The 27,162-nt window shown below is 40.9% G+C and overlaps 1 protein-coding gene across 2 annotated transcripts; it reads right to left on the bottom strand.

Annotated features, from left to right (window-relative positions):
* On the bottom strand, positions 1-26,984 carry foxn2a (forkhead box N2a). Of its 2 annotated transcripts, none has more exons than XM_042502072.1 (6): positions 26,980-26,984; positions 10,654-11,231; positions 6,145-6,269; positions 5,818-5,867; positions 5,097-5,165; positions 1-3,719 (listed from the first exon to the last, which is right to left on the bottom strand). In XM_042502072.1, the coding sequence occupies exons 2-6, from the start codon at positions 11,215-11,217 to the stop codon at positions 3,295-3,297; spliced, it is 1,233 nt and encodes a 410-aa protein (XP_042358006.1). In that variant the 5' UTR covers positions 11,218-11,231; positions 26,980-26,984; the 3' UTR covers positions 1-3,294. The 2 variants fall into 2 exon arrangements, with proteins under 2 accessions (XP_042358006.1, XP_042358005.1); XM_042502071.1 differs by lacking the exon at positions 26,980-26,984 and adding an exon at positions 24,267-24,388.
* Between the last annotated feature and the right edge of the window lie 178 nt (positions 26,985-27,162).

Genomic DNA, 27,162 nt, shown 5'->3' on the forward strand with positions numbered 1-27,162 from the left:
TAACAAGAACAGGTTTTTATTAATATTTTGTAATACCATATATAATGCAATTGCATATCTTTGGCGAAAATAAATCTTATTAACATTTTATCAACAGAGGTTAGCATACAAAAACCAAAAAGATGTGTCGGTCCAATAGACATTGTAGACAACTGACACAAACTGATACTGGGTTGGCAGCTTTGTCAAATGCAACAAAATGTTCATCATATACCCTTAGGAACAGAATTTTGAAAATCACATAATCAATATTTAATAACAGCTGTTGAGCGATAAAGCAACTGGGTTTTGAGTCGGGTAAGTCGGACCCCAAAATGTTTAGGTAGTTCATCCACAGATCTGACTGTCACTTTACATAAGGTTTCTTTTGCAAGTGCTACAGAAAAAATGAGTGACATTTCTATAATTTCTCTGCAGTTGTCCCGATACTTAATGTAGGTCTGAAGCTACGCAGCAACAGCCCAGGGACCGAGTCTGATCCAGTTTTCACTGATACTCTAAACATTTCAACATCCCACAAAAATACCTGGAAGCATGAGTTATGAATGGCAGTCTTATTTTAATCTAATCTGTGATGAGATCGAGAGCTAATCTTCAATTTGTGACTACTTAGTCTTTATATCTAAACATAAACATGAGACAAATGTAATAAAAAATGATTCAATCATCCTCAAAGAATTTCTACAGTACGTGGGGAATGTGTCCATTGTGAATTTTAAACCCCCAGCTGTACATCAATTTTGGCAACAAAAGGTTTCAGGATCAGTGTTAATAAACTGTCTTCTATCCAGCCTAACAAAAAGCAAAACAAAACATCAAGAAAACCTGGCAGTCATGGTTAAATCGAGAGAAAAAAAAAAACACCCGCTCTAAAGACAAAAGACATTGGCAAAATACTTAATCACTATAACATAGTGAAAGAAAAAAAAGGTGTATTGCTTTAAAATAAAATTAAACAAGGAGAAAAACAAAAATACTTATTAAAAGGAGTTCACAGAGGGAGAAAAAATAAATGTGCCTAGTCATTTGTTTCAAATGACCAGTATTCAATAGAGTATGCATTCAATAATCCCATAAATTAATGTCATAAATAAGGTGATGATTAACGAACAATAATTTGTTCTTTTTTTCACAGCTAAACAAGACCAGTGTATGCAAGTATTAACTTCTGAGAAGCTTCTGCTCACTCTGCTAAGAGCAGTTCCCACTCTGAAGCGACAAAAATAAACCAAAAGATTGGTTAAGTCACTGTACTGACCAGAGTCCTCTCCCATTTCCTGTGCGGATGAGTCAGAAAAGTCGCACATTGTTATTCTTAAATCACAACTACATTGTGGCAGCGGGGGGGAATATAGTGACCATGGCCATTTTTACATCAGTGGCACAAGAAAATGTTTTTGGCACTGATCATGCATGCTATACTAACAATGTGATCTGTGGGAAGAAAGAGCATCATTTTCAGTTTGTTACCCTTGTGAGCTTCCATGCTACCTTGTATCATACGCTGCGAGCATGCAGCCTTTTTTAAAAGCTAAAATGAGAGATGTGGCCTTTTACACAACTGGCTCACAACTTCCCCTCGGTGAACTGCATGCAATCAACTGACAAACACTCCATTTCACAGCTTGAGAAGAGAGCGCGCACTTCCTTATTTTGTTCAACGAGGAAGAGCGGGGACGAAACACTAGTGGGCAGCCAGAACTGAGGGCACAACATGAGAGCAGCACAGGTCTTCAACATCTCGCCTGCGAGCGACTGCACATACAAAGTCCAGTTCTCTCTGGCTGTGACTACACTGTCCCCTTCTCGTTCTTTACACTTGAATAAGCACTATGAGCTTTCATTTATTATTTGGAGCAGAACAGAAAACCCTCCCTCGAGTTGTGAACGAACTTTGCCACAGGATCAGCCAACAGAAAATTAGCTGTATAATTTTGTAATTTTTCGAAACAAAAAAATTAATAAAGCAAGGAGAACACACGGAGGTATAATCAAACAGCAAACCCAAACAATGGAGCGAGAAGCTGTGGTAATTTACTGTCCACTCCTGTATCTGACTATTAACCAGCTCTGCATTCAAAAGGAACAGATGCAAGCAGAGTACCGAGCAGCCCTCCAATACAGCCCTAGCAGGGAGATCTGTCGTTAAATCACATTCATCGGAGCAGTACAACTACTTTGTCAGCAGTGTTTGACCGTTTCAAACTCTTTTCTGCCATCTCAGGTTTCGGCGGAAGTTTACATGCACTAAGATACACACACACAAGAATAAAATAAAATCTATGGAGGATAAACCTATGAACACACAGTGAACATCTGGCAACATGTTTTGGCAGATGTTCACTTTGCATAGGCCGTCAACAAATGTGAATATATGTTCGCACAATAAATGTCAAAAAGACACTGATGAATGATAGCGACTGACAGTATGAGCGGTGGATTTGCAAACAAATAAAATTGTATAGCACTGTAATGGCCACACAGAACTGAGCGAAGTAGTATAGCTAACTTTGCAACTAAATTTGGCAGTGGCAGAGTAATACTATTTCCACATCTTGCTAATCCTGAAATAGAGCCAGAGCTCGTGTGTAATAGTTTTATCGCATAACAAGATCATAGTACTACTTCATTCATTCTCTTAATTGTAAAGTTGAACTACTCGACTCTGAAAAATGCCACCATGAATAAAAAAAAAGTTAAGGTTGTGGATTAATTATTGCATCTCTCTTACAAGAGGATTTGTGGAGCGAGAATTCCTTTCAAAACAGTGGCTTTTTTTTTCTTTAGCACAAAAAGGAGAAACTGATAACACCAGGAGGTTAGGTTTTGTCTGTTACAAACATGCACTCATTCGCTTCATAAATAGATTCACTTGGAAGAGGATACAGGTTTGAGGAGGAAGCATGCAACGCTTTGAGTTATAAAACCTTCAGCTTTTTCCCGTTTTTGTCTCTCAGAGAAAAAAAAAAATCTTGAATCACAATCTTCTAATCCGACAGAAGCAGGCAGGTCATTTTGGATAGGTTTCTCAATGGTTCTCCATAAGCCCAAACACCCACCCCCAGCAGTCACCCCCGAGTTACAAAAGTCTCTATATGGCTTTGTTCTCCTGTGTGAACGATACTATTGCCATTTGTTTTGTTGGACAGGGATATTCCCAAACAAAAAAAGGGCTCAAAATGGCCAATGAACGATCAGATAAGGAGAAGGAGGCACACTGGGACACACGATCAGGGGTCAAAGGTTAGGGTTCACAGGGACCAGAGTCTGATGGGGGGCAGGCAAATATAATCTTCATTTCCTGTTAAGTTTTGTGCTCTTGACAGTGCGTTTGGAGCTCTCCGTGCAGCTGCGTATACCAGCGAGGTGCAGCAAGGAGCCGGCGGCTTCTTTCAGCTCCTCATCCAGCTCTGGCTTGATCTCGCGTCGTGCCCTCTTACCGGCGGGCCACTTGATGGCGGGGGGACGTCGAGAAGTCTGGTGAACGCCCCTCTCGTCCCAGAGGTCGGAGTCCTCGTCGCTGTGGAAGCCCTCGCTGCCGGCGCGGTGGGACTGCCTGCGGTCGCAGCCTCCTTCGTCCAGGGAGGAGAGGGACGAAGAGGAGGAACGGGAGGAGCAGCGCTGCAGGGCGACACTGCTGTAGTTGTGGTCCTGCTTTGGGTCGCTGCTCACCAGGACAGAGTCGGGTCGGGAGAGGTCCAGTGGGCCATCAGAATTGCCTGAGGAGAGCAGAAGATGGAAAGAGTGAGTGTACGATCAGACGCAAAAGACTATTTTATAGGCTCGTTAAAGCATGACAAATGTTCTCAATACTGCATGTCATGTAAAACTCATTTTAAAGACTCTAAGTTTCTCGCTTCAGTTGGCTTTAAATAGGCTGTGGCTGATACTAAGTAAATCTAAGCAGATCTTTTTATCTGAAAAAGTAAAAGCCAAACACAGTGAACCATATACTAAAGCTTTGGCTCACTTTGTTTACAAGTGTAAAGCAGAACTGAGACCAAGAGGGAAAATCTGACTTAAAAATATCTTGTTGCATGCATGTTAAATCAGACCGTTGATGGGGAAAGTACAAATATTAGCACAACCTAATCACACTAAAGTGATCCTTGGAGGGCTTCTGCAGTCATTGAATCAAATTAATTAGGTAGAGGTTAAATTAATAATGATCTAATCAAAAATATAAGCAATAACCGCCAATAAGTTTGATTTAAAAAATCAGAACAACACTTACAACAACAATTTAATGACACATGAAATTACTTATTAGTCACATAGAAACTAAGGACTGGTCTGAGTACTTGGGTACTTTGGACATCAGTTTTAGTTCAACATACAGATTGCTCTAACATTATATAGTATTTATATATATTCTTTTTTGAAATGGGTAAATAGTCCTTCAGTGCTGCGTCTAACCTGTGTAACATTAACACCATGACAAAAAGTTTGATGATTTTTCCTATGTTAAGTTTGAATTCCTGGCTTTGTAGACATCATTTTTCAATAAACGAATTTCAAGCTGCACTTCCTTTCTGTTGCTGTTCAGTTTACATTCCTATTCCTACATTAGAGGGTTTTTTTGTGTGTACTCGAGTGCTCTATACTTATTTAATGCGAGTACCAGAATATGGAAGTTACATAAAAGTTGGCGTAATATTCTTCAGAAAACTTTTAGAATCAATTACATGTTAAAGGTATAATCATTCATTATGGGAAAAATGCTCATTTGCTTTCTGGTTTTAATTAATGAGTGTTAGAGATATTTGTAGGTGGGTTTTTGCACCGTTAAACTAGCAGTTTCCCCCTTTTTCAGTCTTGTTAAATGTTAATGTAATAATGTAAATGTTAAATTATCTTTAAATATGTCTTTAAAAGAATGTCTGCAGGGGAAAAAAATGCAATTAGGTATAAGTTATGTTCTTCAAACCATCCCTGTGCAAGAACCAACAGTGTTTTTAAGAACAGGTGAAGTACACACCACAAAATAAAGCACACGAAAAAAGAAGACGTTAGCAATGACAGGGTGGTATGTCGGGGGTAGGAGACAAAGAGTTGGAAGAATAGGTGAAAGTATGGCTGCTTGTGGATTCTCTTACATGGGTCAACGTGGTGCCCGGGGGCAGAGTTTAAGAGCATCATGGCAGTGGCAGCATCAATGTCAGACTCTGGAAGAGGAGAGAACATGCATGATGGTCAGTCCTGAGGTGTGAAAGCATGGTAGCATGGCATCTCTGCTAGGACTGGGAGGAATGGGTTCCTTCCATCATTAAACCAGAGACATACTGACCCAATCAATGCTTACTGAATGGATTGGATGTGCAGAAGGTTGACCAAAACAAACCAGAGGATGAATTGAAGCCACTGATATTGCATCCGATCTTTTCAGACCTGACAAAGTGTCTAAAAGCCTCATAGCTCACTTCTGGGGCTCTAAATTATTAATGATTACAGTGAGACTGAGTGCTCGGCACCAGCAGAACCTCTGCCTGTCGTCAAGGTTACAAATCCAAGAGGCAGAGGGGGGAAAGAGGAGGCTGAGACATCGACTGGGAGCTCTCAACATTATGGTGTACGTGAGGCATCAATGACTCAAAAGCAACAAATCAAACCAAGAGTTGAAGATACAAGCACAGTGATGCTGAATGTTCTGGGATTGAAATGTGCACAGGCAACATAATCAAAATACTGCACGAACACAAGCTTGAAAAAAACTGCACTGATTGAAATGTATATACATCTGCAGATTCCTGCTGCACAGGCTGCTTTTATTGCACATACATAAACTTAAAGACTGACATAAGTTTGCATCAGTCTCACCTTTGAATGAGCAGCCTTGTAGAAAGAGATGACGAGGGGGTGAGGAGGCACTGCAGAAGGTGAACAAAAGGCAAAAAAAGGTCAGATTTTGAGTTTGCAAAAAGGATGCAAGGACAGGTCAAATTTAATTCTTTAAGCATATTATTTTAAATAGAAATACAGACCTCCAAAATAAAAGAAACCTGCTAAGATATGCTTTGCTAATGCCAAGCCCAGTTAATAAATGAAATATGGTAATAATGATTTGACAGAGACAGAGCTGCAACATCAACGTCAATACGAACTGATACATTTACAACATACAGAGAGTAACTAATGACAGTTTACCTGGGTGGGGAGGCGGGTGGTGTGCAGAAGGCATGTGCGGCAGGGAAGTGCTGCTTCTTAAGGGCTTGGATCAGGTTGGGGCGGTACTCGGGGTCAACACACCAGAGAGAACCTTTTCCATTGGCCTGCAGGAAAGTGCAGCGACAGTCAAACTTCTACACCCAAATTACATAATTAAGAAACTTTTTGGAAGCTTGTGGCAGTGACAGGAAGTAAAGTTGTGATTCCTGACCAAGCCATTCTGCTTGGTTCTTTGATTATATACAGGGTTCCCCCACATTTTCAATGACATAATTTATAAACTTTGCCATGACATCTAAAGGACCTAAAAAAAAAAAAAATCTTGCTCCACTTGCTCGGCATTTTTCAAACATCATATTCAAACTCATTAGAGCTACGTTGCATTGAAAATTGTAATGTAAAATAAATTTTACATTCCATTCCATAGAGGGTTATCCATGGAAGATTAATGTTACAATTTCATTACACACAACAAAATTCCATGACTTTTCCAAAACTTTCAATGATTTTTACTAATTCCATGACTTTTCCAGGCCTGAAAAACAAGATTGAGAAATTCTATATATTTTCCAGGTTTTTGATGGCTGTAGGAAGCCCATATATTTAAACAAAAAGTCCTCTGAGGAGGTTTCTTGTGAATTAACAAAAGTTATGTTTGAATTTAGTTTTTCACACTACAATTTAAACTTTACAAACAGCCTGACAAATGTGATGAATACTTTTCTTGCCTTGTGATGTATTAGCAAAGCAGAATTTCTTTAAAATAATGCTTTGTTTATATTCATGTTTGTTAGCTTGCAATCTTTTTCACTGCCCTTTATAGGATATTGATATGCTTCTTTGTGTGATACTACTACCAACTGTTGGTCCGTGAAATATTTAAATGAATTTGAATATTAAAAAATATACTTTTATCTATTTTTCCATTAAAAGGATACACAGAATTATTTGTCAATGGGCTTACATTTACTAACTTCCAGAAAGCTGAAAAAACCCGTGAGCCCTGCATACAGCAGATTGCATTAAATGCAGCATATTTATGTGTCAGATTTCATTACAATGAATCTCATTTTGCAAAAATGGCAAAAATGTTAAAGCGATTGTTCTCAGAGGAGCACTACATCATGAACAAAGCAGTGGAAAACAGCAAACGTATAACCAAGAATTCCTCAACAGCCTCAACAAAAGGAGGAAATAAGTGCTCCACAGCGCTGCGTGAGGAATGAATTTGTCTGTTGGTGATGTGTGCGGGAGTATGTTAACTGTCACTTTATCTGATGGCGGCGTATTGCCCAGTCTGGGAGGAGAATAGAGTGAGGGGGGCAGTGAGGGAGGGAGGAGAATAACCTTGACTCAGATTACCAACCAGCCCTGATGCAGGAAGAAGGAAATGTCTCCATGGCAACGGAAACCACCAGCCAGTGTCATGTGAAACTGGTGCTGGTCTCTCAGCAGACGAAGGGCTTCACGCTGTGCACCTGCACGCTGAGCGACCTGCACCGCTCTATGTTTGTGCTCGCGGAGTGCTAACCGTCATCCCCTCCCATGGTGGGAAAATATGACGTCTTAGCCAGGCGCAGCCTTGGTATGGCAGGCTCTACCGGTCACAAGTCTGAACTCATGCTGGAGCTCAATATGGCTGCCATCGTGTTGGATCTGTACAGTAACATGCAAACTGAGTTGCGTCTGCCGCTGGTCTGACTGTAGTCTGTCTCTAATAGTTGAGCAACAAATGCAAAGTATACCAAACAGGGATTAAAAGGCTTACAAAGTATTATTATCAGGATTTGGCAACATTTGAATAAAAATCTGATGACAGCTTTAGGGTTGTTTGCTCATTTTACCAACCCACTGTCAGTCAAATCTGATCAAACCACACTCCCACAGGCTCGATGAAGCAGACAAACTGACTTTATGAATGCTAAACTCCTAAAAACAAACACCAAAGATGTGTTTCATTAACTTTGAGTGTTGCTCATCTAGTCATGAAAATTTTGTTATTTATGTAACTTATTTTGAAAGTTACAGAGGTGCATAAATGTACATAAGCCATGTTTTCAGAAACTCAAAACAGTGTTTCCCACAGGCAAGGACAACAACAGCAAACCTGTTTGTTTGTGTGTTTTTTTTAAATACACAACTGGACAGCCAAGATACACTGCCATTTATACCTGTGCCTATCATGCGTCTCCAGTGGAGCAATTGTGTCCAGATTTGGTTACTGTGCCGCGAACAGTTGATATTATTTGCGAGCTGATCTGTAGCATGCTTGCTTGTCACATTAGCAGTTGTGTCTTTACAGCTGGAAATCTCGCTGTCAGCAGAATTCAATATGTCTCCTGCCATGGGGCGAAATGAGGGATGGTCATGCAACGCTTTATCCAACTCAACATAAAATGACCAAAACAACTACCACATCCTATACTGATGACGTTGTCCTGGTCCGAGACACATCAGGACGGCTTTTACACCACTATACGTATGTGGTCCCAGGCATCCACGACCACCTTGGCAAGTGATTGGATCAGAAATGCATCTTGGTGGCCGTATTTAGCGCTGTCCAGTTGATCAGCTCATCCGAGACACATGTTGATGGCAGGCCTAAACAAGGTGTCTGGGTCCCCTCTCTACATTCTGAGGTTTTATTAAGTCTGTGAATGCAGCGAAGGCAGAACTTGCTGAGTTATTTTTTTCCTCAGCAGCAGTTTGTGACTTACAGGTTGGATACCTGATCCATTGATCCGTTCAGATCAGATCGGATCAGATCAAATCAATGAATAAAAAGAACAGCTACTGTGAGGGAAAGCAAACCTATGGACTCAGCAGAATGAATGGTTAAGTTTCACTTTCAATGCGCCTAGTGCTCCCTCTGTGCCCAAAGTGAGCTATGCGCTCAGAGAGTGTGATGTAATGAATAACTGGACCATATCTATATTCCAGCGCTCCTAATGAACGGTCCAGCTCCAGATAATTCAATCACGGCGGGCCACCTCAAATAAATAAATGCAAAGGAAAGCCTGTCAAAATTCAGTCCTGATTTTAAACAGGAGCTACCTCTTTAGTTCACTTCTGTACCTTCTCTGTTCCTCACCACATTTTTTAACACAAAGGTTGGAAAGCTACATGGAAATTACAACCATTAGGAAGTACATGAACAATGTCACAGCTAACGTTTAACTCATTCAGTTCACAAGAGTGTTTGTGCAGGATATGCAGGATGTGTTTATCCTTTTGTTACAAGCATGTGCATATGAGAAGGTCACCTTCTCTCTTTTTTTTCCTCTTGCAGGAACACAAACATAAATGAGCACAAGTCACACACACTCTGCCAGAACCAGGCCGACAAAGACTGTTCCTACGAACTCGTCTCTGCACTTCAGGTCACGTTCGCTTCCTCCCCGCAGTGTGACTTTGAGGTTTCCAACTGTGGGATGCTTCTCTCCCTGGTTGAAACAGTTGCACTACCTTGTAGTGCTTCGGGAGATAAAGTCCTATCTTAGAGTGCTGTGTTTGCATTTCCTCAGATGGAGTATCTGTGACCTTGACTGGATTCCACCCTTATCACAGCAGAGTCAGAGGTCCCTGCGGCTGTGTTACGGTCCTGGACACTGTCACGAGCCACACTGCAGCTTCACACTGCAAAGCATTGTTCTAAGAGTGTTTTGCTAAACAAAGCAGACACATTTTTGGCCGATGTAATTTTAATACCACATAATCAAATGATGCAATTACAACAGCTTCAGGAAGCATAATTTAAAACATTGGTTCACAACTGGTCGGTTGCAGTCCAAAAGTGGGTCCACTCTGAGTGAAGCGAAAGTGACTTGCAACCCTGTCATGATTGGGGAAAAATGGGCTGTCTGGGTTTCAATTTTTTTTTTTTTACCTTCCCTAAAATTACGAATACTTTTCCTTGAGCCTCTCTGAGTGACTTCGGGAAAATGAAAGTGTTCGTCCCACATGATGTGTTCAAGGAGCATTGGAAATTTGAAATACAACGATTTTTAAAGTTTCTGGCTGTGATAAATGGTGTCATTTTGGCAAGTTTTATTTCAGCAGGCCTGCAGTTTGGAAGGCGTGTTTTCTATAGAAATTACAAAAAAAATTTAGAGAAAAAGAAAATTGCCAAAATATTTTAAAAATCACCAAAAAATGTTTAAAGAAAAAACGCAATACATTTTTAAAGGGAAAAAAATACCAAAGTTCTTTTTTAAATGACCCAACATTTTAGAGGAAAAAAAAAGCCAAATTTTAAAAGAAAAAAATCGTCCAAACTAATTGCACTTAGTGCACTTGCAATAACTTTACTTCATTGTGTTTTACGCCCATGTGTTATTTACATTTTGTTGTAATTTCTCTTAATTGCGGACCTTGAACTAATGACTAAAGAGAAATCTGGACCAGCTGGGAACCACTGATCTACACTGTGCAGTTTTATAACTTTAAATCTTTGTGAAGTGAATGGTGAGAGACAGTTTAACAACCTACCTTTCCCAAACTCCTCTCGACCTTGCGGAAGCATTTGTTCAGGGACAAGTTGTGACGAACTGAGTTCTTCCAGCCAGTGGGAGCATTGGAGAAATAGGGGAAGTGCTCGAGAATCCAGCCATAGATTTCTTTCACGGGCAAAGATTTGCTGGGAGACTGCTCAATGGCCATGTAGATGAGGAGAGAAAACGAAAAAGGAGGCTTAGACTTCAACGAGTCCCGCTCCCTGCCTCTGCTGTGTGACGAAGATGAGGAGGAGGATGACGGGCCCTGGCTGGACCCGAAGTCTCCCTCTATGTCAAAGAAGGGGCTGCCGCTGGGCTGAGCCTCTGGACCTCCCAGAGTGAAGTTCTGAAGCAGGTTCTCGTGCAGCCAGTTAAGGTTGGTGAGCTCCTCATCCTCAGTACCTCCAGTACGATCCACGCTGGTCGCCAGTGGACTGGACGCACACTCCGCCTCGGGCAGTGTCCCCACACCACAAACACCTCTGAGCCCTGTCCGCTCCTCTTGCATACCCGGAATTTCCGTTTTCTTATCTGGTGACATCCCAATGATTGGACCCATTAAATCAAAGAGGTCTGGAGAGAGAGGAGAGAGGAGGTTGTTAATGACTGACAGCTAAACACACGCAGAGAGAAATCACAGTTTTTGGTGCTGAACTGATTTCAAAACAAAGTTGGCAATATGAAATAACTGGATGCGACATGATGGAATGATGTGCTCTTCCAAGCGTTGACCTTGTTTTCCTAAGTCGTCCCGGGGGGCACACCCCCCGTGGCTGTGTCTGTCTACCTCTATTTGCACTTCCTGCCCCTCTCACTGTCCCTCTCCTCTACGCCTGGCGAGGACAGAGAGGCTCTCAGCTCTCCCCCCTCTTAACTCCAGCCGAGGACCTTTCAAGGAGGTCCTCTCAAGCAACTGAACCGACTCAAGGCTCCACTCCTCGACGCCCACCTCGTTTCAGACGCGACCCAGCTGCTCGTTATGTGTAAATGAGCATGAAACCTTCCAAGGACTGCAGGAATGAGTGGAAGGCCTCCATCTTGCAGAGTGGATGGCTCTTACAGACTGATCTGCATTCAGTCAGGATCAAGTCTCAATTTGTCACATGCCAGATTAAGTAGTGTAAAGAGGCTACAGGCCCCGGAGTTGTCAGTTATTTAACAACACTAAGAAATTCAATATTGCCAGGAGCCCTGTATCATTTATCAATTCACCAAAGGGCCCTTTTTAAAAGGAAAATAATGTTTTTTTACAATGGCTCAGAGGAAATTATTGTTGGCATGTCATCTTGTGCAACACTGAATTTTGGTTAGATTTAGCTGGTGACACTGGGTGACCAAAATTCAATTTCAGGGAAAACACCTAATGCCATTGTGAATTTGAAGTAGATTACTGATGGCTGATGATGTTAGTATTTTCTTGTTTTTAAGTTGCATTGTAAAGTAACCAAAATCCAATTTTTTTAAAAAATAATGTCACATCTGGTGCAAGCTAGGTATGGAAGCATATGTAAAAAGGACCTCGACAAGAGCCGCAGTGTATGCAAGTAAATTCACCTGCTTATTTTTGTGGATCATGACATATACGTTATGTTTTATGTAGTCACACAGTGAGGGAAGGCAAATCATGTATCCAACTTAAAAAATGCGATGCATCAATATGCATAGATAATCATTTTATTTTCCCATCATGGCCCTCTGAATCAGAATCAAATCATGGAGTGCTTAAAGATTCCCACCCCTATGTAAGACCCATAAAACACAAGCTAAGTTGGTGGGGCCACGAGCACAAAGAGATCACTCTTTAGCTCAGCTCACAACAAGCTTTATGTCCTGGGTGTCACCATGACAACCATGCCTTCCTTTCAATTATGAGCATCCCACAAACAAGATATACAGATACAATAAGAAAATAACAATCCATGCTGCCAGCCACCCTGTGACGAAACACTTATGCTGCACCCGCTGGATGGACACCAGATGCCCCGGTCGGGGGTGGTCTGGGGTGATGTGGATGCAGACCGAAATGGGTGCAAAGTTGGATGGTTGAAAAGGTAATGCTGCACAGAGAGCAGTGGTGGATAGGCATATCTTTTCATTTCTGTGATAAGATAAGAATTGGGTCAAACTGGCGAGTGTTTGCACAGTGGGTGAGACAGGAGAGGGAGTGTACACGCACACACACAAATCAGTTTGTCAAAGCCAATCAGCGAGGACATGAGGGGGAAGGAGGAGGCATTAGTGCATTTACAAAATGACCATTCAACTCCCAATGAGCGCATAAACATATAGCTGAATGATCCTATTTTGGTGTAGAGCGACTTCTGAATCTAGGGACATGATTTATTCAGTCTTTAAAGCATACTTGTTTCTGTCACAACAGTACATCCTGTCTGCTCTATGGGTGACGTCGTCTCGGCTACATTCTGTCCTGCATTATGCCTGCATTCTTTGTCTATGTTTTTAAAATTTGTCAGCACATTGAAATTCGCTTGTCAGCCGCATACGCTTCTGCGATTTTGATCAACGCCAAAAAGGAAGTAAGTCAAGAGCTTTCCAGGCCAAAGGTAAAGGGACAGGCAGAGCGAACATAGGAAGAGACACAACAATAATCGGGAAATCCTTTTATAGACAGACAGAGAAAGACAGAAAGAGAGTCCAAGAGACTGAGAGGAGGACAGAGAGAGTGAGCCAGCTGAGACTCAGTGGTAGTGAGGTAGGCTATGGAAGTTATCCTCAGTCTAGGATGAATCACAGCTCTCAGCAAAGTAGAGCAATCAGATATGTCAGGCAGCGAGAGAACTGCCCATTTGTGTTAAAAGAAAATCTCTGCTCAAGAGACCAAAACACAGAAAGATATCTCTTGACATGACAGGTTCCTACTCTGAATGAATTTACAAATAGAAAAGGGGGACGGTTCAGACAGACAAGCCTGCCGTTTTGGAGGAAAGTATCATTTATCCTTCCAAAAAATAATTTCAGAATTAGGCTTTCTATGTGCACAGGCCAAATATCTAACACTTTTGAAAATGTTTGGGCAAAATTAGGGGCATATTTTTTTTACAAAGCGTTTATATATATAAAAAAAAAAAGGATGAGTGAGGATGCGATTTGCCACAGAATCAGTGACTTCTTTTAAATCACTTCTTAAACCACATTTTTATAGACTTGCCTTTATGTGATGTGCCCTTTAATTTGTCTTTTAACTTATCTTTAAATTTGATTTTATTAATCTAATTTTTTTTAATCTTTTTACTTATCTTTATTCTGCCCCGATCCTGCTTATTATTATTATTATTATTATTATTATTATCAATGTTCTGTGTCTACTGCCTTTTTTTTTTGTTATGGTATTTTTCTAATATGTCCCTTCCTCGAATCTCCTATTTAATTCTGCCTTAACTCTCGTCTGGCCTTTGTTCAGCATTGTTGACTAACCTCATCTGTTTTATTAACTCTGGCATTTACTGCCTCGTCTTTGCTCTGTTTGTCAAAGCACTTTGTAAACTGTGTTTTTAAAGGTGCTATATAAATAAAGTTTTGGGTTTTTTTTGACAAGGATCCCAGGCTGTTCTATGACGCCCTACTTTAGGCTGTTCCTTGTAAGTTTAAGTCAAGTCTAGATCCATGAGAGCGTTACCCAACAAATGCTGATGACAAACACTAAAGAACCAGTGTTTAAGATTTAGGGGGATATATTGGCAGAAATGGAACGTAATATTATAGTATGTTTTCTTTAGTGTATAATCACCTGAAAATAGGAATTGCTTTGTTCTCCTCACATTAGAATGAGCCGTTTATACCTACATCAGGAGCAGGTCCCTGGTTTGTGGAGATTGACATGTTGCAAGTGTTTCTACAGTAGCCCAGAATGGTCAAACCTAACGCTGGCTCCAGATACAGCCAATCGCGTTTTTGTGAAGGGCACCGTAGTAAGAAACCCAACTGCAAAGAGCAGCACTGGAGTTACACTGTAACGTGAATGTGCTTAAGTCAGTGTTTCAGTGGTTATATCACAGGATCTGTTTATTTTGGATTTTTTTGTGGATAATTCGGCTTTTGGTGAGAACCACCTGAACATCTCGTCTTAAGTCACGAGAGAAAAAAGGTGACTTCACATTAGCATGCCCACAGTAACATGCCAAAGTGCGTTGGAAATACATGGATTTTTTTAAAGTGAAACTGCTTTATTTGTTTTTTGATCAGTTTAAATCACCAGCTCTGTTTTGAAAGGGAACAGACCTCTATGGATAATGCCACAAAAACCTCCTGAACGTCTGGATCAGACAAAGGTGAGCACACATTAACTTACGAGAGAAAAGGGATGAGCATGTTGTTGACTAGCAGCCAATATCGAGATGCCAAACCGTGACCAAGATTTACTGATTTTAATGTGAAACTGCTTTATTCAGTGTTGATAGCAGTTTTAAATGCCTGCTTTGTTTGTTTTGGAGAGGAAGAGACCTCTGTGGATAATTTGACTTCTGATAAAAAATATCTGAATGATGAACACTGAAGGAATTCTAGTTTTAGTTTTAGCTGGTTGTAATCCACAATTCACCGCTATACGCCACTAAATCCTCCTAAGTTTTACACACTTCTTTTCTTTTCACAGTAAAACAAGCCAGCACAGGTGTGGCAAAAACGGCCTTACATCGGGTCTTTCATTTGATTAAAAGGTGTGGTCAAAGTGTTTTCTAGAGTCAAGTGTAAACACTCCTCATGATTGCTCTTTCTTCTTCATGGCCGCCTGTAAACTTGATTCAGTTTTATGGCAGGGAAATGAGAAGAAGTCATGGCCTGGGTGTAGTGTCAGACCACTGATTAACCTCAAGGCACAAGAGAGCGTCACCTCAGTCCATCCTCACAGCCATGACCTCTCAGCTGGGCCCTTGGGTCCTGGAGAGCGCTTATCCTCTTTTGAGTATCTCCTCCAGAAGACCGTCATTTGAATATCAACAGAGGCAGGCTGGACAAATTAGAGAGCTTGCCTTGCATCCAGCCAAACACAGGAAGTGTTTTACCATGACTGCAGCTGGTCAATTACCACTGGTGTTGCAATGATCGCAGTTATCATTGCTCTTATAAAAAGGCATCAAAGAGAGGCGGCTGGGAATGCAATGAATAATGGGACACTAGTGTGGAGAGGGGAGAGGGAGCTAATAAGCCGGGCTGGCCTGTTGACTGCAGCATCCTTGAAAATACACCAAAGCTGCAATGGTGCTGACCTGGTGGCTCATCTGCAAGTTAAAATAGCCCTGCGCACTGCCAGCCTCATCATATTCATGTGCAAACAGGCAGGCACTAACAGCAGGTGCCAAGGCACATTTTTTCCCCCCCTTTCAAACTGCTCTTTTATCCTGTTAAGGACTTAGCCTATTCAAAAATACACAAAGACATATGGAGATAGCTTTAAGTGGCAAATCAGAGCTGTTGATGTGTCAAATATGTACGGGGGAATGTAAAGGAGATGATGGCGGCATCAAAATGAAGAGGTACTGGCTGGAGATGTTTTCTGGGAGCGAATCTCACGATCGGGACTCAGTTGCCACGGCAGCCAATGTTGTAAGGGAAGCAATTGTGCTCATGTCTGTGCATGAAGAGAGAGCTAATGTGGGGAGATCAATACAGGCGGAAAATGCTGAGGCCAGCAGTCTGCTGCTGTTCTCCACAAACCTGTCTGACAAAGAGCTATGGGAAAGGCCACAGCCAACCTGGATGTCAGGGCACAACTGACTTAGTGCCATGAAGGCGTACTTTATATTACCCATTCCAGGCACCAAAAAGCTATTTTGTTATGTAAAAAATGATGTACCGCGTATTATTTTAATGTAAAAAATAGATCTGACAACAAAAACATTCAAACTTATGTATGTAACTGCCGTGAGTTCATGCATGTGCTCGCGCCACACCCTTCTTGTAAGAAATAAACCAGTTGACACAAACCTGTTACACCTCTGTCATAGATACACAAAGGTGTGTCGCAAAGCCCCATGGCGAGGGCTGTTATTTGAAACCCTAACTGATATTTAGGTGACTACCCAGTCTGGCTGGAGCTCTGAAAATGTGAATGAGACAAAGGGGGGCTGCGTGAGAGTGGGAGAGACAGAGAAAGAGAGAGAGAGAGCGTGATCCAGCGTGAGGTATCCAAGTGGCAGTGGGTTTTTTTGAACAGGAGGGTCAAATGATGTCATAATAACAAATAAAGCATCCATTAATGCAAAGGCTAATCAGGCTATGTCTGAATGATACTTTTTCTAATCAAACTACTCAATGGATTAAAACGATCTACTCAGTGCCCGAGGTGAAAGCGAATGAAAAAGCTTGCACAAAGCATTACAATTGGCCCCACACTCGGCTCATACAAAGGAGCAGTTGTTTTTGCTCTAGTCATGTTTCAGAAGTGCTCAGTATTCACCTCACAGTTTTAAACAGTGGACCGGGAGGAAAGGAAACACCTCCTGCCTGTTGAGGAAGTTCATTTTCAGAAAACAAATTCAGACTTCACACAGAGACAGTTAGGCCCCGCTCTACACCAAAACAGTGGACTCGAGCAGCAAGAGGCCGAGAGGTAGCGTTCACTGAAGCAGCAGTATTTACTTTGGCAATCTATGAATTCCACCAGCACGAAGCTTAAAGACTGCTGACAAACACCGAGGCTGAACCTAACGTATTGACCGATGCAATCAGTTAACAGTCAGGGGGAAAAACAAGCAAACAAAACAATGGATAATCATTTTGATTTTCACAAGAGACATCAACTTTGCACAGTGATTTTAAACTCAAACACACAGGACTGCACTTTGACTGTCAACAGAGGTGAGGCCTTCAAAAGTACATGCCAGCCCCCGGCCTGCACTGAAACCTTATCTCTTGGGTCATGTGGCTCTAAGTTCAGTGTACAAACACCCACCACCAATCAACATACGCAACAACCTCATATACTTCCAAATACCAAAAACAGCACTTACTGCCAGTCCTTTTGCTTTTACACTAGGGTTAAAATACTCCTAATAAATGATTGAAAGGAGATTTATTGTTAGATTTTTCTATATTTTTTTTAAATATTCCCTTAGGCATGAATGTGCCTTTATCAGTTCAGGTGAAGTTTCAACATAAGCCTTTCTAGGGATTTGTTCTGTAGGAGATTACTTTCTGTGTACATACTACAAGCATTTTCAAATGAAATTGTGAATTTGTGTACAACAAGTGCAAAATCCTGAATCATATAAACTCTAATGGAATCCTTTATGGGTATGAAATAAAGTGGGAACACAAGGCTCCTGCAAACAGCATGAAGACAGCTGGAAGCACATCGCTTTCACAGAATGACAATGTTTACTGAAGTTTCTGGCGTGAGTAAATCAACTGAAGTGCGTACACAGAAAAAGATAAACATGCGCTAAGTAGAGGTAATATAACATGAAGATAGGCAACAAGTTTACGTCTTTTGGCAGCACTGACTGGTTGGCTATTTGCATAACATTACAGCATATTCTATATGTCTTTCATTCACATCTGTTGATTCAACATCAGCAGCTTCTGCATATTTACATTTTTGGTTCAGGTACAAAAAATACGTAACAAATTTTCAAATTCTTTTCTTAATTAGGGATAGTAATGCACCTGAGTTTTAGGGCCAAAATGCTACTTTTTTAGTACTTTTGTTTTTTTAGTATAATTATATTTTTTTCTGCCTTTTATCATATTGAACAAAATAAAATAAAGTCTAAAGAATATATGTTTTGTGTCTTGAAATAAACAGACCTACAGGAACATTTCCAGTAGGTCCATTTGTACCAACTCTCAGTTCTAGAAAAGTTTCAGAAAGTTTGATATTTGATAGCACCCAGACATAACTTTATCTGTACAACACTCCACAGCGGCTGGAGAAAATTAGTTGCAAAACTAAGAGGAAAACTACTTGTTATAAAGAGTGTGTACAAATTTTGGCGCCAACCAAGAACATGATTTCTGTTCAATTTTCTGCCTACCTACGCAGTTTACTAAAACCCCCCCTCCGCACACATTTGAAAGTATATAGAAATACCAGTTAATGTAAAAATAAAGTAAAAGTAAACTTGTGGTAGGTTTTCCTTTCCACTTTCTCCAGTGCGGGCACAGTGCTACCAAAGCTAGACTGGTGACCAGTCGACCCATGAAGACACAATTCGCATCAAGATGCCTCGCATTAGCGTTAAAGGAAACATTGGAAAGATTCAGCCGTACACGTTGGAGCCTCAGTCAAATGAAGACTCAGTGAGGCGTCTGTTGTACATCAGAATCCACAACTAACTGATGATCACAACAGTACGGGTAGTTAGCATCTTTCATGTTGTTTGTTAGCATGTTAGTTTACAGACACAACTTGAGTGATTGTGAAAAATATAACGCTACCTGCTACAATGTTACGACGTGTTCACACACTGATCTGTTTACGTCCAAACACTGTACACTCCTCCAGCTCGCTGTCAAAACTTTCACCATGCCAATGCAGCACCTGATGTAGTTTACCAGGGTTACGTTTGAATCTCAGATTTTTTTTAGGGAAGTGCACAGACTTTGCCACCTTCAATGGAGGAATGTAAAAATATCACGCTCTAGAGACAAACTCTGGACACATACATCTCAGACTAGTCAAAGTCTGGCAGTTTAGGAAACAGAAACATAAGAAAAACATATTTTTGTGGGGAGGGGGAATTTGAAGGGTTTTTGGGTTTTTTTCCAACAAATCACCATGGTGATCTGATGACAATGTAAGACTTTTAAAAATAGCAAAGCTCTAGACATGCTCTAGTAAACTGAGCTGTGTGCTTATTCATGGATTGAGCTGTTTGAAGTACAGAGCCCAGTGTAACACTCAATCAAATAACAGGGTATGATGCATCCGTTTTATTCTCACATTTCACTTTGCCCAAACACCTAAGCAGCCCTTTACCAGTGCTGTGCCACTGTGGCTCCTTGGCGGCACTGGTTACAAAATGCTGGTCAACTGTCACTACAGCCCCCATTCAGCTCCACACACCCAAGAAGATTCTGATTATTTGCACACAAGCTGCTCAGCCTGCGTCGTTGTTGTCATAATGCCATCAATTAAATAAATCCCGTTAATTCAGCTAGGGTTGACAAGACAAAGACCCATTGTGACACGGGACACAGGCTTGCTTCCGTCTTTCTTTCTCTCAATCAAGGAAACGGGTCACATCACTGTTGCTTTCAATGAGGCTCATCCTAATGGGCTGCGTCTTGAGTCCAGCCAGTCAGAAATGAGACAGGCCCAGGGACAGTCAGGGGGTTAGAAAGTGGCAGGGAAGAGAGGAGGGGGAGCTGCGCACTAAAGAGTCAGCGCATAACCACTGAGACCAATCAAGAGATGTAAAACAATAACTGGAGTAGACGGAGGGGCGCCGCAACAGGAATACACACATCACCCATATGCAACTTCCGTAAATACACACACCCAGAGGCTGGCACATGGAGGAAAAACTGAGGAAGAAACCCACAACATTCAAATTCTGTCCAATTTTAGATTTGCAGAACCAGGTCTCGACCTGTTCTGCCTTTTTGTTGCTGTCTTGACATTACCTACAATACACTGACCCCAGTTTGTTACACAGTGACAGCTGCGAAGCACAAATAGATGTCATTTAGATGAACCCTGATCTTTAAAGCATGTGAAACATCACAAAAACAGGCAAGATGACAATTTGAACAGGACAGGAAAACAAAAGACGAGAGGCAGCACATGCCTCTACAGGCGTTCACATTTGCATCTCAAATTCAGAGCTTCCACCTATGTTTGATTAGCAAAATGTCACACAGGCCCAAGACTACAAACTCCTGGGGATACCCCTCCTTCAAAAACACACACGGGGGGTGTGAGCAGGTGATGAAACACACATGTGCGGCTTTAATTATTCAAGCCAACCACCACAAAACTGCATGAAGCAGTAAACTCCACAAGCCAGACGGGCCAGCGTCAGCAGTTAGAGCTGGAGCTCACCGATTGGTGACTGATCTCAGATAGATATGTGGCTGTTCAATTTAACAATAGACCCTCATAATGGGAGGTAGAAGGAGATCACATTCTTTATGAAACTACAGCTCATGAAGACTTTCTTTGGCTGATAATTAAAAAAATATACTACTGACAATGAAGTTGCAAAGACTGTCTACTTCTACTCCCTTTACAAAGCACGCGGTTAATTTATTTTAAATCATTTAACACGCTGAATGTGTAAAAACACTGCAATATGCACACAACAACATAATTACGGGAATACAGTTACTTCAAGTGAACAAAGACCGTCAACTTCCTTACCCTGCCAATCATCTAATTATTCAACCTCTTCCATTACGATGATTTAAAACACTCAGGAAAATCAAAGTCAGAAATGACTCGGTAATTACAGGGTTTTCAGAGAACAGTGGGTTATAAAGCTTGGAGCTTTTCATGTTGAGCCAATCCACGAGAAACCAGGTTAAGCAATCCCAAAAGTTTCTGCCACACGGGACGGCTTTCGTAATGAATTTAAAACCACAGTCACTTGTATACCTACCAAAGGACATGGTGGATTTCAGAGGGTGCAACCTTTTATTTACTCTGGGTCAGAGTACACAATTCTGTGATAAGACTGATTGCACGGCTACACCACCATTTTGAAGAGCAGATTCTTCAGCACTCTTGTTTAGCTGGGGGGGGGGGCAAGCTACAAGCTGAAATCCAGGACCATGTCATTTCCCTATTAAGATGTTATGTACTTTATATTCGCTGTGTTGTGATGACTGAATTGGGTAACACTTTACACGCTAGAAATTGACTTGATAGAAATGTTGTTCTGTGGTGGTCTCTTTTGTCACATTACTTGATACATCCTCCTCTGAGGAACATCTTCCTGTTCTGTCGTCAGTACAGTGGAGCAACTTCTCAGAAAAGAGACACCAACTACGCTTTAAAATTGAATGTTGGCATTCAAGGGAGTTTTAAAAAAGCTTTAGATATATTCAATGCCAGTGTGTCTATAGTGTATGTGTAGTCTGAACTTGGGCATTGAGCAATACATAGAAACATGTGACTGATCAAGGCATACTTATAGGATTTTTTTTTTTTAAATCAGAACAAAATGTCTAATCCTAATTAAATGAATTTAACAAACAGGCTAATGCCCCGGGGTTTAGCATCTGAATTGTATGACAGAAATTATACTATGACTCATGAAACTGATTGTCACATGAACTAGCTGTAAATTTTAGTTTCAAGTTATTATCTGTAAAAGAATCTTATTCTGAAGTCTGCTAGTTACATTTGTGCACTGTGAGCAGAGCCATAGCCTACGAAAAAAAGGCCAGTATACTTAAAAAATGGGCAGTTTACCTCCTGGTTCACCTGTATTTCACCACTTACTGAAGTAGAAAGGTACCTCAAATCACTGAAGTAATTATATTTATGTGGTAACTACAGTGTTTTAGAGGTCTGTTCTAGGGATTCAAATACCTCCTAAAACGGTGCACAACCAAAGATAATTCCACTGTACTGTCAATACTAGATCCCTGCAGTTATTAAAGCAATTTCATGACAGCAATAACCACATCACTGGGTTAGGACAAGTCTTATTTATAGTAATGAATGTCAGTAAAGTTAGCAGAGCCTCATCTATTCTGGGAGGCAAAAGTCCTTACCCTTCAGAGGCGTCTGTACATACAAGCGTGTACAGGAGTGGATACATGCAAGAACAACAAACAACAGCAAAGACAACAGATGGTTTGACCTACAACATGAGCATGGAAGTTCTGGCAGAAAAAAAAGATAACTGCAGATTGACAACATCTGTTTCTTTTTTGTTTCTTTTTCTGTCCCTAAAGCTCCTGTTGCCTTTGTCTTCTATTTATCACTAGGGCTTTAACAACTGTCAAGTAAGAAGAAAGGAACGTCAGTCTACATTAATGTCATAACCTTGCAAAAGGAAAAGAAATGTTGCCATCACTTTTTCCAAATATACACAGAAACCTCAGAGCACAAAATGAATTTTAGATGAGGTTTGTCCAGTGCAGTAAATAAAACACTTGACAGGCAGCAGGTAGAGAGACAACAAGGGCAGACAACACCAGACACATGGCATAACATGAAGCATATGAAGACATATTCAACATAGAAAGAATATCCAACTGGATTAAACAGAGATATTTTTCTACACTCTGACATTGTTTGTAGAGCACTCTGTATCTGGGACAATCTTGTGATAATCCATTACATCATGTGCTTAGCTAGCCAGCCTCACAACCTCTGGTCCCATCTATATATACCATGAAATATTCAATATTTGTAGACAGATGGCACTGTGCAAAAGTCTAAGGCCACCTTAAACTTTGTTATTTTAGCAAGGTTATAATGATCATGCATATGTATTATCAGTAGCCTCTTTACTAAAATACACGAGAACACACAGGAAATATGTGTACAGTATTAAAAACGGAAATATTTCAGATTAAAACAACTTCAACAGGCTAAAGTTGCAAGTATTTAGTGTGACCTACCTTTGCATTTATTTTATATGTCTTGAACTCTCTTGGACAGACAATATGAGATTTACAGTACTAATCTTCTGGTGTATTTACACCAGTTTGCATTCAAACATGTCCACAGCTTAACCTTGACTGTTTGAGCTACCTTTTGTTGTACAATTTCATGTAATACACTAAATATTGACCTCAGTTTGAAGAAGCCATTTTGACTTTTTTGGTGTTTTAATGCATTGTATATGTTCTCTGTATTCTTTGTATGTTAACAAAGAGACTGAAAAATAAATATATATATCCGCATATAAACTTTGCCAAAACACCAAATTAATGGTGGCCAAAGACTTTTGAACAGTACTGTCTGTGTCTAAAAATTAAAAACAAACAAAAAAAGGATTTAATATTGCTAAGTTACAACTTCAAAAATCACGCAACAGCATTAGAGATTGAGTAATACAGAGTCGAAACCGGTGTGAAACGTCAACTGAAAGTGCTGTTAGCAAAGAAAACTAATGTGCATTGTAGCTAATGCTAGTTAGACGGTGGCATTAATCACCACGGACCCACACTCACAAGCGACCGCTGCCAGTAACACAACGAGAAATACAAAGTTACACGTAATGACGTGGACTATTGCACAACACTTCCCGACAAACGGGACTCGTTACGAAAGTAACTTATCTCCGGTTAGTTACATTTGGTTCACCTTTAATTAAGAGTGCGTTTACCAGCTGTAACGTTAGCAGTCCAACCGAGGCAAAGTAGCGTTAGCAGTAGCTCGGTTGGTTAGTGAAGGTAAATCTACTGCTAACGTTAGCATAACGTTTTAACCCTGTAGAATATGATAGTAAGTCTATCTAATACATTAAACGATATACAGTCGTTTGTGTTTTAAGTACGAGCCCGGAGAAGAGAAAGAAGTGACGTTAACATTAGCTTGCTGGCCACATGCTGTCGCTTGTTCTGCCATGCTGGCTGCTCTAAGCAAAGTCACTTGACCACATTTACTTTTCGCTTGTTCGAAACACAACCCGTATCCGCCCCAAACACCACACAATTACACGTAAATTTAAAAAAAGCTGGTCAAATACTCACAATCATGCACGGCGTGCCTCGGTGCGGTATGTTTAAAGACACGTCTGTGCGCAGTTTATTCAGATGTCTGTCTCACACAATGTCAGAGATCAGATCAGCAGCTGCTTCCTCCATACACGCAGCGCGCGGATCACACAGCGCACGGCAACGCTACCAAACCCCTTGCCGTCGTCATGGCAACAGGCCCACTTCAGCCAATCAAAACCCCTCCCCTCCTATCTCCCCTGGCAACTGCCGCAGCGCAGGAGCTCCGCGAACGCGCACGCCATCCTATTTTGCCCTGTACAATGTGCTTTCACTTTCATCGCCAGCTGCTTATAGAGGAGGGAAATGGGTTTTGTAGTGTTTTAAACACATATAATGAATAATAAGGTATATAGTGGAACAGTCATGGGATAAATTAAAAAAGAATAAAGTGTGTGAGTGATCAAGCCGGACGGGTCCCACACAAACACTCCCGCCTTATTTAGGCTACACAAACACCTCGGGGCGGAGAGAAAGGATGTGTCACCACACCCAGCCTCATGACGATAGTGGACCCTCAACAGGGCCCCTCCCAGAGTAAACGATAATACAAGGAGCTAACGTGACTTGTACATATACAACAGACACACGCTGAGTGATGCTTGAGGATTTAGACAAAGCAAAGAAATAGGGAGAAAAAGAGGGCACGATTCTGCACTTTTTTTTTTGCCATTTGTAGGCTAGATGAAACTCATTCTCTATAGGTGTGTGAAAAATCCAAGCTGCACATGGGCTACTTGTCATTCACATTACTTCAAATGGGTTTATAGAGCCAAAAGTGTAGCGTGAAGTCAGGTCATTTGAGACATTTTTTGGTAAATTATAAAAATAAAAAATAAAAACCCATAAAACTCTGAATTCTACCTTAAGTGTTGGAGCTTGTTATAGATCTCTGCTATATTTCTATAATGGAAATATGTTGCCATGTAAAATAATTTGGAAACTGGACCTTCAAGCACATTTATCCAGTATTGATGTGCAATATGTGATACAGTGTATTTTTTAACAAATATTTATACTCATCTATGTCTGAGTGTGTCTGCTAATCTATGACTGAGTGTTTTTATCTATTTAAATCTGCACCTGATCAGACATAGCACTCAATTTTGTTGTATACTCTCAGTATAATGACAATAAAGGCATTCTATTCTATTCTATCAAGAACCCCTGCCTCACTCTGATGATATGTTCAGGTAAAATGGGAGTGATGTTTGTTAGTTTTATAAATGATTGAATCAAATCATCAGATCATTCATGTAAACAGTGGCTATTTATTTAAAAATGACTGTCCAACTTTTCTGCAATATTGTCCCCTGTTCATTCACTGCCTGTTACCTTGGTGCCATATTGTCCACAGTGGACATATGTGCTTGCATGTGAGTAACAATTATGGCTTATTCTGGGCTATTGTCGCTGACATGGACTTACTGCGTCATCTTTAATACTTTAATGCTTTTATAATGTGACAAAAAAACAAAAAATGTCTTTAATATTACAGGGTGGCACACAACCAGCAGGTCGGTTTTGTGCCGTTTCCAGGCTATCTGTTGAGTGCAGCTTTACTGGCCAACTGACTTCACACCACACTGTAACTTTCACATCATGGTGATACCTTGCTCATCTCAGTCACTCCATTTCATAAGTGTAGCCTACATGAGTAGCTCTCTGTGGACTAATCTAATAGCTTCACTGTTTGCTTTTACTGTGCCTAAACCCCAATACTGGCCACGCAGCAGTGCTGTAAATACTTCTGCACTGGTGTCGATGCACACCCTTGTTTTTCCCCTTCTTCCAACTTGACAAACAGGCTTTGCAATGCTGTAATGGTGGTTTTGTGTCAGAGTGAATACCTTAGCAATACTCTGGAAAGTGTTGTTGATTTGCGGCTTAGATTATATCATTAATTAATTATCATTAGGGTGTTCCAGTAAGTTTGTCTTGTGTTAGGTTATTAAGGTGTATTACTAATACAAACACTCAGATATATTTTATACCTAAAGAATGGTATTAAATGTGTTAATACTCATTTATCCAACAAAGAAGTACGTTAAGTGATTTCTCAGTGGTGAGAGAGCACTTTGACAACCATTATACTGTATTCATTCATTCATGTTTTTGAGCCTTTGCTCAGGTTGCTGTGGCATAATTTCCTTGCGCACTGAGCTATTCTTAGGGCCAGCAAGCAGCATAGACTCTGCCCCATTTTTCTTTCCAGTATCACTCCTAGGGATGATGAAGTTGCAAAGCTAGCAAATGAGAAGAGAGGAGCACAAGATGCATTAATCACACAGGGAAACAGTTGATTGAGGTTGCCTTGAAAAGACAGAGCCATTAGTCTGTGTGCCTGCAATGGTGCTAATCTGATTGTAAAAGCTGTTAGGCTAAAACAACATGCCCCACTGACCACCATCAGAGATGTTCATAACAGTACTGGAGCATTTTATGGACCATATAACGTGTTGTCTGCCCATGGTGCTGATGAGGGACTTTAGGAATGATCCTTTCTGTGACACGACAGAATAACAAAGAAAGTCTTTGTGAGAACTGTGTTAACTTAACAATGGAGGAGAATAATTACAGTAAACAGCTCACTTTGTATCAAAGGGAGTGAGGTGAAGATTAGTGGGATTACAGACTATGAGAGGAGTTCATGTAAGGCAGTAAAAGTGGTGCTGATGAAAGGATGAACAATGAGGAAGCTAGCCTGTGATGGGGAGCAGTGGCCGAGCATGAATGAGGGTGCAGTGTGTCTTAGCAGCCAGCCTATGGTGGCACAGCGGTCAGGAGGCCTGCTGCTTTAATGGTCCATAAATCTGTGTGGACTGGCTGGTCTGATGCCGCCCCAGTGAGACCCTCTCATGCGGAAAATGAA

The sequence above is a fragment of the Plectropomus leopardus genome, chromosome 15 (genome assembly GCF_008729295.1).
Source record: "Plectropomus leopardus isolate mb chromosome 15, YSFRI_Pleo_2.0, whole genome shotgun sequence".
NCBI lineage: Eukaryota > Metazoa > Chordata > Actinopteri > Perciformes > Serranidae > Plectropomus > Plectropomus leopardus.

Bases quoted from the DNA above. Each gene is read 5' to 3' on its own strand.
- foxn2a (XM_042502072.1), bottom strand. From the start codon at position 11,217: ATGGGTCCAATCATTGGGATGTCACCAGATAAGAAAACGGAAATTCCG. The intron at 6,270-10,653 runs GTAGGTTGTTAA...ACTTTCCTGCAG, and splicing joins TCGAGAGGAGTTTGGGAAAG to GCCAATGGAAAAGGTTCTCT. The intron at 5,868-6,144 runs GTAAACTGTCAT...CACCTTCTGCAG, and splicing joins CCACCCGCCTCCCCACCCAG to TGCCTCCTCACCCCCTCGTC.